The sequence below is a fragment of the Amblyomma americanum genome, chromosome 11, assembly GCF_052857255.1.
Source record: "Amblyomma americanum isolate KBUSLIRL-KWMA chromosome 11, ASM5285725v1, whole genome shotgun sequence".
In the NCBI taxonomy this organism is placed as follows: domain Eukaryota; kingdom Metazoa; phylum Arthropoda; class Arachnida; order Ixodida; family Ixodidae; genus Amblyomma; species Amblyomma americanum.
Window position 1 is genome coordinate 35,351,926 of NC_135507.1, and position 14,253 is coordinate 35,366,178.

The 14,253-nt window shown below is 46.3% G+C and overlaps 1 protein-coding gene across 5 annotated transcripts in view; it reads left to right on the plus strand.

The window, feature by feature from the left end:
• Window positions 1-14,253, plus strand: part of dnc (phosphodiesterase dunce) — a 699,755-nt gene that overhangs the window by 206,709 nt on the left and 478,793 nt on the right. The window contains exon 1 of one of the 5 annotated variants that reach the window (XM_077643098.1): window positions 4,463-6,074. The exons of the other annotated variants lie outside the window; for them this stretch is intronic. Within the exon in view, the coding sequence (XP_077499224.1) occupies window positions 6,040-6,074 (35 nt within the window). The 5' untranslated portion in view covers window positions 4,463-6,039. Of the gene's footprint in view, window positions 1-4,462; window positions 6,075-14,253 lie in introns of those variants that run through there. 5 annotated transcript variants of the gene reach the window in all.

Below are 14,253 nucleotides of genomic sequence, written 5' to 3' on the forward strand. Positions count from 1 at the left end.
ATTGATACACGAAGGTGACGTGAAGACTATTCTTATCACTTAGGGAATTGATAAGTGCGCAGCTTAAGAGAGTGAGCGATGCCAGCTGTCGTGTTCAGTTGAGGGGTCAAAGTGTGAGCGACATTTCGTGAGCTTTAAACTAGAGTTTGAGCTGATCGCAGGCTGCGTAGATAAAAATGGTCTTCAGTTTTGTTTCTGTACTTTGTGCAAAGTGAACTTTAAGAGCCGCTTAGGAAAACTCCAGTGAGTTCCAGTTTTTGGCGAAATTCAAATGTTTGAATTACGTCTAGCGCTGTATGTGTTCCACATTCGTTTCCGTCCCTTGTTTTTTGATGCGCTGCAGCATTGCTTTTATTGTTTACTATTTTATTGCTGTGTTGACGTTTGTAATTAGCCAGTAGGCGCATTAATTGCCGAAAAATTTATAATGGAGAATGGAGTACATTTCTCCCATCGTCTAATCGAACTCGGGACGCTGATGGTGACGTCGAGATCACTGTGGACTCCGTGATACCTGGCTGTGTGGATGGGGGTCGATGGACGCATCTAGGATGAGGATATCTATAGATTGCTGCTTTATACAGCTGATAACGCCTCAGCCTAACTATTTTGTCATGTTAATCAGTGTTACGTCATCAATCTTGTGCGTGTTTTGTTGACTGCTTCCCAAATGAAAGAAACTTACTAAATGGTTAGTCTTCTTGCGTAACGTTTTTTCCTCAGCCGTCCCCAGGAATGAACTGGGAAATTGATTTTCCTGTAAGTAATTCAGTCGAGTGGAGAGCAAAATTTGTGGATTTTTTTCCCTTCATTTCCTTCGCTCTCTTCTCTTTTTTCTTTGTTCTTTCATTACTAAAAGTGCTTGCGTGGCATATATGAAATGCACAATGCAAAAATGCTTTCCTCTATTGTCCGTGTCTTCCGCGTGCAACTACGCATTTTAAATATGAAGCAACTCTCCCAAACAAAACTGCTAAATCTTTCATTGCTTTTTGTTTTCAGCCTGTTCTTTGTTTACTTGATGCTTTTCACCTGATCCGTCGACTTTTTGACATGTCGGTTTGGTTGACAGCCATCTTCCTATCTGCTTTCTACCGTTTAGTTTACTGTCAATGCTTGAATTTTAGGCTCGGACGATCGCATATAAAAGTGGAGACAAGCTATTAAATGGGTTATGGGTGATTGGATTTTGGTGCACATCAAGGAAGCCAAGAGTATTAAAAATGTCACGCTTATCGCTGCGGTGTGTTCACTCAGAGTGAAGTGGGCTCAGCGCCTTTACATTTTTTTTTTCCGAGAAGTGTGCCTTAGTGCATAGTGAGAACGAGGAAACGGTGTAGGCGAAAGAAGTCAAGGCAAGTTTTGCTCTGATAATCACAAAGGTTGCTGGTGTAACGATTGTTCGTGGCCCACTTTTGATGCTCACATTCGCGGTTCTACCGCAGCCCTGCCTTTTTGACGAAGCATTTTTGTACAGAAGAACTGGCTGTGAACGTCCACCAGTGTCGCACATCACACAGTTTCGGCGAAGCACCGCACTGGGGCACTTGTTAGTCGCTGGTGAAGGTTTTATCATGTCACCAATGTCTCACCGAAGGGATCAGAGTCGCTTCTGCCCGAGTAGGGCGCACGGATACCTCCTCTTGCCTAGTAAGAATACGCTGGAGAGGGCGCTAACACGGAGGCATTACACTCAGAAAGGACTAAAAGAAGAGTAAGCTGTCTTCCAGCACACTCCCTTTTATGAAATAGAGCACTCTAGTTGACAGCTTACTGCGTTTTCGCTGCTATAGGCATATTTGTGTTTTATATTTCTATAGAGCGCGTGCTCGCTGGCACGGAGCTTGCGATTTAAATACAGATGTCAAGAACGAATCTAGGGAAATAGGAGAAGGTGGCAGGTCATCTGATGTGCCGGGATGTGTCATGGTATGCGCGTGAATATTATGCGGATCGCGAGCATATCCGCCAATACAGTGCATGAGCACAGAACGTGGCTGCTTTGTGCAGAGCTTGTGAATGAATTTTGTAATTTTGAATGTACGCTGAACATTCCTAAGCTGTTTAGGATCGGCGAGGGAAACGAAGTAGCGACGAGATGTACTGAATGTGGGTGATAGAGGAAGATAAGCAATCCCGTTGTAAATCGCCAGAAGTTCGAATGCCGCAGGAGTGTACGTGTCCGCGCTATATATCTGACGTCATGACTTTATCCTCCTCCTCCACCTCCACGCCACACTGAAGCTTTCATATGCAGAGCACCGCTAAAATATAAAACATTTTCTAAGCGTTAAAACGGCAAAAAATCAGTTGACTGTTGTCGTCAGATGCAAGAACGTTTTGTTCGTTATATTCACATTATGCGAAAAGCGCTTGATGATAATCACAGTTTCCCTGGTTTATTGCCTAAGTTTTTTTGTTTTTATATCACACTTTATATCACGAATGAGCCTAGATGGGAGTAAAAATGGGTAAAGCTGTCCTCTAGCGCACTTCCTTTTAAAGGCAGGGTACCCTTCTTATGTTTCAGAGTAGATCTCGGTCATTAAATATTAGGAATGCTTACTCTTGGTAACGCAAGGTTATTCCCACTGGAAAACATACTAACTTGATGCAGTTAGCAAATGGAGAAACAGATGGGAACCTCGGTTAAAATATTCGTAACTGCTAGAACGTTGCACGTTAACACGATGGAATTTGTTGCCTTTGTCAACCGCAAGTATGTCATACTTGTGTCGGCGGTAATGTGCCCTGGGCCCGTAAAGGAAGTCTGCTAGAGGACAACTCTCTTTTTACTCCCTTCGTATTCAGAGTGCATGTACCGTCTTGGCCAAAAGTAACCGGACCACTGGGGTTTATTTCTTAGTCGCGTAGCAAAACGCTTAAAACAGCTTTTAATTAAGCTCTGAATGTGTGTAAATTAAGGTGAAGCCTTGTGCTTACGTTTTGACAGCTTTGGGTCTTTAAGGTGCAGTAAAGGCACCGTTATACGGCCGAGCAGCAAAAAGCTGTGGCTCGGTTACTTTTGGCGAAGGTGGTACATCGTTAATTTCGTGGTCTGGCTGCAACATCTCTCATGTTCATTCATGTTCCCGCCGGTTTTGTCCGCGTCAGCCTTCGCACTTTAAACTGATGAAGAAGAGGTGTGTCTTTTTGCTTTATGCTGCGTCAGCGCTATTCCGCAGACGTTGACTAAGTTATCACATTTAGTGGCGCCTTGAAAAAGGCACTCCCAGCCAACTTTACGAGAACAGGTGATCAGTATGCTGGCTTACGGACGCACCTGATTCGGGCATTCAGCCCATCGACATCGTCGTTTTCTTCTCAAGCTTCATTTTTCCTTCTTTTATTCCTCAAGCCGACCGTCGAGTCGACGGCTTTGTGCCCTATGATACTGCAGCGTGACATCGTAGTCGCTCAGTGACGATTGAATTTGATTGCTGTGCATGATTTAGAATTTTCTTTTTTTTAATTACCCGTTAGACTAGCCCGTATTCTCTCGGAAAAGGATTAAATTCGAAGGGGAGGGAGGTGCACAGGCGAAACAGCGAAATAGTGACGTCAGTTACACTTAAACACCTCATGATGGCAACGTAAGATATGGACCACATAAACAGAGAGGGCACAACCGTATAGATTTAGATACCAACAGCGGCGACCATATTTGCTCGAAAATAATCGCGAACAGTGCCTTGCGGCGTGCCTTTTAGTTCTCAATGCAATGTAGGATTAGCCTAAGACATTTATATCAATATATGAAATAATGGCTGCTAAAAGGACACGAACAACAGAGAAAGGGCCTTCGAGATTCGGCACAAGCTAAGCTACACTTGTTTGAAATGTCCCAAACACGTCAGAGGGCAGCCCTCCTCATCCGCCACTGATAGCTCTAGCAATGAAGCCGTGGTATCTGACGCGCAAATCGCAGTTTTTTTTTCAGCGCTTGAGCCTCAGTGGTTATTCTTACCTCTCTTTTATCGCCCTGTACATCCTCGCGTTCCCCTGATACCGTTCCCTTGGGGTCCAGGATACGCCTCGCTCGAGAAGTGGCACTCAGCGCTGTCAGACAACTCTAGGGCGCGATTAAGGAAAATGGGGAAGAGAAAATGGGGACAGCGGGAAAAGCCAAGAAGGTAAGGGCAGAAGGGCAGGAGTACTCGGAGGAGGAAGTAGCCGAGGCACCGAAGAAGACAGCGTTTGAAAGCTCGTTTATTTCTTTATTTCTTATCTCCGCATGGTGCCGGGCGGACCCGTGCGAGCGAGCGCCTCTCCGGGGATACTTGCATCGATTCCTCGCGCCGGGACATTGAAGGATGGAACTGGGAAGAGGGGGAGGATGGGGAGGGGAGGGCGCAGAGGAGGGGAGGAGAGGAGGGCGCTGGTAGCGGTGGTGCCCGCCGCTGCGGGCGGCGGACCCGGGGTGCCAGCGCCCACCCCCCTTTTCCCCCTCGCCAATCGAACCAGTCGACGCTGGTCTCGCCGCCAGCGCGGGACGACGCCCGGTGCACCACCCAGCGGCGGCTCTGGCTTTGGATCGGCTCGGCTTCGCCTGGGGCTCGGCTCTCGTCCGTGGCTGCCGCTGTCTTCTTTCTCCCTTCCTCCTTTTTCTCCCCTCTTTCTCTCCCTATTCGCCTGTGGTGCCTCGATAGAAGAGCAGGGCTCGCGCGTCGGACAACAGGCTAGGCCGGCGAACACCTCTCCGGAAACCAGCCCTCCTTTCTCGCTTCGGGGCCTTCACCAGGCGTCGAACCGCAGAGTGCCGGCGGGATCGTGTCTGTGCTTGTGTGTGTGTGCTTCTGTTTTGCAACGGGCCCGGCGTGTGGGGGCATCCCGCTCGACCTGACCTTCGCACGGTCGGAGTTACCCCCATATCGTACAGCGCCCGCGGAACTCGACTCTGGAACAGGGAAGTAGTTGCGACCCCGTTTCCGGCTCACCGGTCGTTTGTCCTTTCCTGAACTGGCGTTTTAACGCCCCGCCGCGTACAGGATTCACGGGTTTGGCCAGTCTACTCTTGTATTTAGATGCTGTAATTTTGAATGACTTTGAAATCGACTTTTGACGCCGCTTTCCCTGACCTTGGAAGCGGTCGTGGAAATGTTTGCGCAATTTTGCTCTCACCGAACGAAGTAACTATCTAGACTCGGCGGCGTTTTCTCCTCTTCGGCCTGTGTTTTCCAGAGTTCCGCTTTTAGCCTGAGAGTGTAGTTAGATTAGGTGTGGTGTGTGCTTTGTCGAGATAACGGTGCACGTTGCATTGAGCACAATCGAATAAGACATCAGAGTGCACCCTCAGTAGACCATAGTGGCCGCCACGTGTGGGACTGTGTCTTCAACTCAGCATTTATAGTGCATACAGGCAAGTCACAGAAGATTTTGACTCCCGTCGTTGTAGCACCCAGTTTAAGGTGGCCCCTGTAGCATGACGTTGCCTGTATTTCGGATGAGGTTTCCATGACTCATTAGTGTGGAGATTTGTACTTTATCTAGTACCTCGTCATAGTCTTCACTTCTCTTCTTCAGGTTACACTCTTTCGTCTTCACAGTGGAGCAACTTCGCACCTCAGTCAATGATTCAGTGTCGCTAAAGAGCGAACACTCCCGTGAAGCTCCTTTAGGTTCCGACTTGGCTTTGCCACAGCGCACTGGACCCGTCATACGACAGGACTTTGGTTTAAAACTCTCTGGAGGTGGCAGGGCAGGTTTTTGGAGGAACACATTTCTTCGTTCCAACGTTATTCGTCTGCTACTGTGCCACGGTGTTTAACTCCCGAAGTGCGCTGTTCTGTAGCGTTCGGCCTTTGTTAAAGAAACAAAAATTAAGACGTTCAGAGGACTTGTTGCGATGAGTGACGTCCTTGTCTGCTGTCTCGTCTCGACGGAAATTGGCAGCTCTCGCAGTGCGCCAGCCTGCGTTCCTTGACTACCTAGTGCCAGAACTTTGCAAGGCGTCCAGAACTTCCCCTTTGCCCCACGGGCCGGTTGCTTCGTGCATCTTTATCGCGCCTTCTCCACCAGTGAAATCTCAGCGCTTCCGCTATGCTCAGCGCAAGGATTCAACTTCGGAAGAAAAGGTACGAGCTTGACGTCCAGTAGAACAGCGCATGTCTGTATTGAAGTGTACCGTACAACTTACATGAGAATGCTCATTTCGGTCGGTGACCGGGCACGCAGCGAAGCCGTCATGAGTGTCTTGCGTTCTAGACGTGTCTGGACTGTCTTGCATGGTGGCACTGTGCAACCCCCTCACCACCCCACCTGCGGGGGGGGGGGGGGGGGGAGTCTTCTTATCCTCCCTAGATCTCAGTAAACTAAAATGAGACGTACAGACCTTTAATTTAAGCTGCCTTAGAATCGAATGACTCTTGCCATTTTCTTGTTGCCGTTTCCATCCGTGTGACAGTTACGTTGTTATTTTTTGCTGCGTGTAGAAATACTTTGACGGACCGTCCGTTTCTCAGTACTCAAGCTGACATAACACCAAATTAATGCTGTTTGTGTGCCATATTCGCGTACCTTGCAAATTCTAAGCGTTCGTTATTACAACTCTAATGAAAGAGGTTTTGCTCTACCTTTCTCAGCGCCTCGAGACAGGCAGTAATAAATTTATATTTCGATTACCTTGCTTGTGCGAAACACTTTTCTCGAGTAAAAGAAAATGATTTAAAATTTTGTTTCTTCGTTTGTTAGTGTGCATGATTGCAGTTCACTTGAAAATTCACACAAATTTTAAGATATTAGGGCTCGTACCTAACTTTTCTTAGTGTTCTATGGTCGTTTTCAATGCAGAAACTATAAATGTCGATAAGCAACCGAAATCCTTGAAAGCTGTTACGAACATTTGCTACTTCTTGATTCTTTCGTGAATATGTACAGTCTTCGTCAAAAGTCTCCAGGGCAAAGCTTTTTTGGTTTGAGCCGCATTATGGCCCCACCTCTGTGCCGTTAAACAACAAAGGTCTTTAAAATGCTAGTATGCGGTTTCCTCTCCCAGGGGAGAAGCTTTCTGCTTAACGTGTGCTTTGAATACTCTGTGTAGCAGGGTGTTTAAGAGTCGTTCCACTAGAAGTAAACGCTGTTGCCTGAAGACTTTTGACAGGGGTTGTGCGTATTGGAGACAGCAAACAAAGAGGGGATAAAAAATGAAGGTGCTTTAAAACCTCTTTTTACTGTTGCCCCTTACAAAAATTTATGTAGACAATCTATAGACTCTCCATATACTTCTGTTTAAAAAGTGTATAGACTTTCTAGACAAATCCTGTAGAATAGTTCATAGGCAATACAGATCCTAAAGACAGTCTATACACAACCTATAGATTTAGGGTCAAAGACATTTAGTTCTCCCTGCCTTTCCCCCTCCCCCTCTCACTTTTAGTAGACATTTTTCTATTGACAAGCTACAGATTATGACTAGATAAAAGGAATTATCTATAAGGAGTCAACAACCAGTCCATAGACCATTTTTATAATGGGTTGCCTAAGTCTTTAAAAGAAAATATCACTGAGGTTGTGAATGGTGTTTGTGTGATTGACAGGGCTGTCACCGTCCCTGTGAGTGCTGTCAGTGGAGTCGCCCGGTAAGATCACTCGGACAATTCATTTATGTCAAGGAAACGGTTCAAAAAATAAGAAATTTGCTGTAACGACATTGTTTTAATAATGAAGATACTAGTCTCGCTTTTATTCCACTTTGGTACAAAAATATGAACTGTCCTAGTTCGAAGCCGCAACGTATCTTTGAAGTACACGTTCATGGTGATTGATTGCTTCACCGGTGCCCTACGCTTTTCAAGTTCAGTTCTGTGATCGTTCTGTTCGAAAAGACCTTTATCTCATCACGGCATCTTTCTCACAGGTCGTCGTTATCCTGCGGCTAGATTCACAATGCGCTCGTGAAGAAACACTATTTGTGAATCTTCAGCGAAGAAGGCCCGTTCCCAGTTTTCTATCGCCTAACACAAATACACAATATCCGCGAGCTACACCTGCACGTAAGTACAGTGCGAGCTATTGTGACGTTATCGCACTCTGGAGCGTTCCGAAATATGACGTCATCATTTTAACAGCAACGCTTGTTACTGGGGTTCAAGGAGAGGTCTAGGCTGTCAGTCGATCTATTGTAGGATACAAATTTTTTTTTTTAAATCAGTAGTTGTTAACAGTGGGCCACGGTCCACGGCGCACTGTATTACTCCGCTGGGCAATCACAGCAGTAAACGAAATCAGCTTTTAAATGTTTGGGTTTAATAAATAAGCCGCCAGGTACCAGAATTCTGGAACTTATAAACTTTTTTTTTCTTTTGGTTAGCTTCTTGTTCAGGTAAGAGGAAAAGTTTTAACGACGCACTAGTTTTTTGTAGTTTAGGAATTATGTGCGATGGCCCTGAATGTATGCGGAGCTTCACTGCAGACATAAGTTGTACCCGACTATAGTCAGCACCTCAACGAGGAACTTAACGGCAGCTCGAACTCTGCGCTGTTGCGCCATGCTCCACATGGTTTTGTCTGCAGAACTGCTATGGAACGTATTTCGTTTCACATGCCGTAGGTTTTGTTCCCATCAGCACATAAGCTATTTATTTATTTATTTATTTATTTATTTATTTATTTATTTATTTATTTATTTATTTATTTATTTATTTATTTATTTATTTATTTATTTATTTATTTATTTATTTCCTCAAGGGTCCAAAAAGGACATTACATGAGGGGTGGGCAAACAAAAGGGTTTTAAATGGATGAATACAGATGGTCTTCGATGGCGGATTTGAAGCGAACGGGATTGATGATGGTTGCCACTTCGGACGGAAGGTCAATCCAGTCTTTGGCTGTTCTAAGGAAAAAAGATTGATGATATGTTTCGGTGCGGGCTTGTTCAGGGTAGACGGCATTAGGTGATTTATTCACAAATGAAAATTGTGTTCCGTCGAACCTTGGACTATGTAGACGGCATTAGGATGACTGTGACGAGAAATCCGATGGGCGCGTGCGACAGGGGGAGGTTCGTGGTGGAAAGTGTGATAAAATTTATGATATAAAGAAAGACGTGCGATTTTACCGCGACAGGCCAGAGTAGGAAGATGGAGCTGTGATTTTTAGTGCTGATACGCTAGTGTGATAAGAGTAGTCCGAGCAAATGAATCTGACAGCGCGGTTCTGGACCGCTTCGAGCGGTCCAGGAAGTCGACGGAATACTTTCTCGCGTTTCTAGCGAGTCGAAGCAATCTCCGCCTGTCTTTCCCCGGCGAACTGATATCCCTAGTCCTTGGCGTGACCGCTGCTCTGGTACTGCCTACGTCGATCGCACTCGGCATAAAACGTGCGGAAGGAAGGGGGGAGAGGAGGTTGTACATGTCGGATATTGTTTCACATCCCGTCGCCGCGCGTGCTCTTGCATTTGTCCCGGCGTACCTTCCTGGTTGCGTGGTTGGCTTTCGAAGGTCCCGTTCCTCTGAGCACGCCTGGGAGTCGTTTCGACCTCTCCTCCTCCACCTCCTTCTCTTCCGGCTCGCTCCAGTAAAGTGCTTCGCAAGCGATACATGAAGGGGGGGGAGGCAGTGAGTGGAGTCGGTGTTTTTATTGATTTCAATTCCTCCTCACGCGATGAGGAAAAAGAGGGCGCACCACGCCAGCTGCTGCTGCAGATGCCGTGTGGTGCGCTGCGTGCCTAAGCGCGCGTAATCTTGGCCGAGCACGAAGTCAGGGGCGACGCCGCGACCTTGGCGCAGCTGACGCGGCGAAGAGGCTTACGCTCGCGTGAGCTTTTTTCTGGAGCAGCAGGTTTCCTTCCTTCACGTCCTGTTCTTCGACATGTTCGGCCGACATGTGTGGCGGCCGGCAGCCCGACACACGAAGGAAAGAGACCACGCCCAAGAAGGGACCCCTATTATCTTCTCGCTGGCATCGATGAGAGACGGCAAAGGGTTCGGCTCGCTGCGCAGACTCGGTGATTATATTGAATTAGCCTCGTATGAGGAGACTCTATGACCGAGCCGAGCGACTCCACCCATGTTTTATTCTTCTGCGTGCTCCTTCTATTGGAGGCGGGCTCCACTGTTGCTGCCTCGAGTCACGTATGCTCTGCCTTCTAACCGTCTCGGACGAATAACCTTGCGACTAACGAGGGTGACTGCCGTGAAGGGGCACAATCAATATTTAAAGGAGCACTAAATTCTTCTGTAGTGAAGCAATTTTTTTTCAACTTGACCGCAAAATCTTGAGTCATTAGTGAAGCAATGATATTTTCAGGGAACACTAATGCAAAGAAAAAAAAATCGGAACTTGTGCTCGTCAGTAACCTTTTGCAGTCGAAAAAGAAACAACAGTACCATGTCCAGAATAGTAAAAAATATTCATAAGCTTTTGTGTAGTATTGTGCATTTTTTCCGAAGTCTGCAGTTTGTTTCTTTACCACTTTCCTATAGTCAGTACAGGAAATTCTCTTGTCACAGAAAAAAAAATTATCTTCATATCAGAAGTTTTAGGACCAAAAACATTAAAAAGTTGTGGCGACAACAAAAAATATTTGTTGTTTGTTTTTAGACTGCTTAGGGGTTATAATGTTACTTCAGTGGAGAAAAAAATTGGGTGTTCTCTTTTGTCTTCCTGCGGCCTGTACTTTCGATTCTCGTGCACCCGGGTACAGCTGCTTTCACACCTAAGGGCAGCATTCATAGCGTTTATCTAACGGCCTTCTGCGGAAAACGCTGAACAGTGAAAAGAAAGGAGTAAAAATAGAGTAATCTGTCCTATAGCGCACTCCATTTTATATCAGGGAGTGCGGTAGAGGAGAGATTACTCTCTTTTTACTTGTATTCCGAACAGAAAGGAGCATAAGCGGAGTAAGCTGTCTTCTAGAGCGCACTCCTTTTCATAAGACAGTGCGCTGAAAATGCTCAAATTGTAGCGCCATCTAGCGTCATGTGACAGAGATCTTCGAGGCACTGGAGGCCTTTAGGCTTCCTAACACTATCACCTCGCCTGCCTACAGTCTGAAGAGTCTTGCAAGTTTTGTCTGCCTATTAACGCATACGCTTTTCGAAGGTTGGAGACTATAGAGGGTCAAGCGACCGTTAATTGAAAATTCTTTGGAGGCACTTAGATATCTCTTAACTGCGGGAAAGCGCAAGCCGTTTGCGACTCATTGCACTGATTTGAATTTGCCGCTCTTGAATTCACGACAGACGAGAAGGGCTGCTGGCGCGAGCGTGGCAGGGGAAGCGGTGACGTCACGCTGCGCATGCGCAGCGCGTCGGCATTGTTGCTTGGCGGCTGATCACCTTAAAGTCATGTGACCGTAATTTCACATGACTTTAAGGTCATGTGACCTAGGTGGCGATGTAACGGACGGACGGTCACTGCGAGTATAAGCCATTAAAGGCTTTCGCCTTAATATGCACCTCAGAGGCAAATGTGCCAAGTCGAAAGCCGTGTAACGTCTCATGTTTTATTCTCCGCTGTCGTGTGTGGAAGCTAAACCCTTTTTCACCTCGGCAGATGCGTTATGATTAGCGCATCGCCTCTTCTCGCGTCTGCAGCCTCGTCTTCATTTGTACGGTTTTTTTTTTATCTCGGAAACGGAACACCAAGTCCTCGAAACACATTCCCTTTCAATCGCTTTGTTGATATTATGACTGGGACGCGGTCGTGACCTTGTACTTTTCTCTATTCTTTTTCTTCCTAGCCTTTTTTGGATATTCTTTTCTTCACTTTTTATTCGTTTGTTTCTTCCTTTCATTCATTATTTCTTTCATTCCAGCATTTTCATTCACTTTTCTTTTCTAGTATTTCATTTCTTCGTTATTCTATTTTCGTTACTTCTTTTAATGCGCGAGCATTAAAAACCTCATCGTTAAAAAGAGATTGCGTCCTTGGCCATAAAATGCTCCCGTTGGCTAGCGGAAGTGACGTCACACGCCTGAACGTGACGCCAGCAGACCCGAAGTGCCGTCACTTAGGTAAAATGCATCAACCACTTCAAATGCTATCGCACTGCCAAAAAGGAAGGCAGTGAAGTGTTTGCGTGGAGTTTTTTTTTTTTTCTGCGTTTCTCCTAACCTGCAGTCATATTTTATCCTTCAGTGAAGTCCTCCGTGTACTCATCATGCTTCGCAGGCGTACCCGAGTTCGCATTAGCAATTCGAAAGCATAAAACTTTCGCCTCGCAACTCTTTTTTACAAATGTGGGACACTACAAATTCAAACCTCGGTGCTTCGTGTTCAAAAGCGCAGGCACGAAACACTCCTGACTGCTGACATAATAGCAGCGCGAGCTTTACGTTGGAACAGTGACAGTGGCACATTGCCGCTCGCTAATCAGCGCAAGCCATCTCTTCGCGTTCTTCTGGTCGCAGAGTGTCAGGAAACCTGACGGGCGTTCCTTAAAAAATATATATGTATACATAAGTAAATCGAATAAGCAACGAAGGAACGAGAGTCAGGCGCGACACCTCACAGCGCTCTCGCGACTGGCCGCATAAATCTTGCCGACATAAGCCATTACAGCAGCTCAGGCAAGCGTGAAATACGCGCGCAGCCCAGCTCCCGAGAGCCATCATACAGCACGACCATCGTCGGCGTCGCGGGCGCTGTTTTCGGAGCGTATGCTTCACCGCACTACAACAAAGTAATGCGGGAAGCAGGTGCGTCCTTGGAGGAAAAAAACAGCGGGCCGTGATGGGCAGGAAAGTAATTTATGCCCGTGGCTCTAGATTGTAAACAGCTCCTCGGTGGGGAGAATTTCGTGAGACACTGAGAGGGCAGTGGTGTAGAGGGTGAAAGGTGGAGTAAAAAGAGTTGAAAAAGGGACGGGGAGAGGGGGCGTTTTACCACTGAATTTGTTTGATGTGCGTTCTGCGCAGAAGGTGTTAGAGACGGGAGAATGTGCATGCATGGCAAACATTTGTTTGCAGACCCTAAATTCCAGCTCATAAAAGGGTGACGCGCGTCGCGGAAAACTGATAAAGGAAATCAGGTGCAGTCATTAAAGTTACGATGTTCTCTGTTTACTGTGCAATCAGTGTGCAGGTTGTGTAGTTTTCAAAGTAGATTTCTTCTTTAACTTAAGTGATAGAATAGCTGAACAAAGGACCACTTTTGAGGTGGAATTATCTGGGGTGCATATCATAACTAAAGAGTTTGATGTTATACAGTTTTCTTTAAAGTAATTTGCTACAGTTGAACCTTGTAGAAGGAAAACAAACGTTTCTTATATTGTTAGGTACCGCGTTATGAAAATGTTGATCATCTATATTGGCTTCTGCACTTTGGCAGTCATTGCATGAGTCAGGCAAGTAAAAAGCAGCTTTGGAGAAGTTTTTAAACGCGTATAAGAAATAAGACAGAATGCCAGTGTGAATATTACTTAACATGTAATGCCTTGCTGCGATGCGTTCAATAGCAAAAAAAAATTGACCGCAGTTTAACAACTTCTGAACCTAGTTAGAGAGCGATATCTGCGGTGTATCGGGAGAGTAGACGCGGCTTGGCCTCTGTAACGTTGAGCGCGTTCGGCACATTGGACAGGTAGTGAGCCCACCCTGACACCCAGGTGGGTGGCGGATGAACTAACGGTTTATCGCGAAAGTTTGGTCACCCAATGAACGCTGCGGCCTTTACTACCGCCCTCTACCGGCGAATCGAAAGGTCAAAAGCCAAGTGGTGCGACACCATGGTGTCCCAAATATGGTAAGGCCTATAGCCACACTTGACCTCTGGCTCACTTGAAGGTCAACCGGCAACGCACGGCGAAATCAACTTTACCTAGCGTAGTGAAGCTTTCGCTTCAAAAACGCAACGACTGTTCCTCTATATTTCCTTTCGATGGCGGCGAAACGCTAAGGCGCCCGTGTGCTGTGCGATGCCAGTGCACGTTAAAGATCCCCAGGTGGTCGAAATTATTCAGGAGCCCTCCTCTACGGCACCTCTTTCTTCCTTTCTTCTTTCACTCCCTCCTTTATCTCTTCCCTTAAGGCGCGGTTCAGCTGTCCGCCGAAATGTGAGACAGATACTGCGCCATTTCCTTTCCCTAAGAAACCAACTTTCATTTTTTTTTCATTTCAAGAATTAATATTGGTCGGATTAAAACCCAAGCCCAAATGATGGACACCCACCGATCATCGCTCCAGTACCAAAAGCGAATAAGTAGACTGTCCTGTTAAACTTTAGAGGTTCAATTTCTAAGTGTTATCCTTTGATCTCTTTTCTACTTAGTGTACTTTCGAAATGCAGATGCGCCTGTTTGTGAGAGCGAAA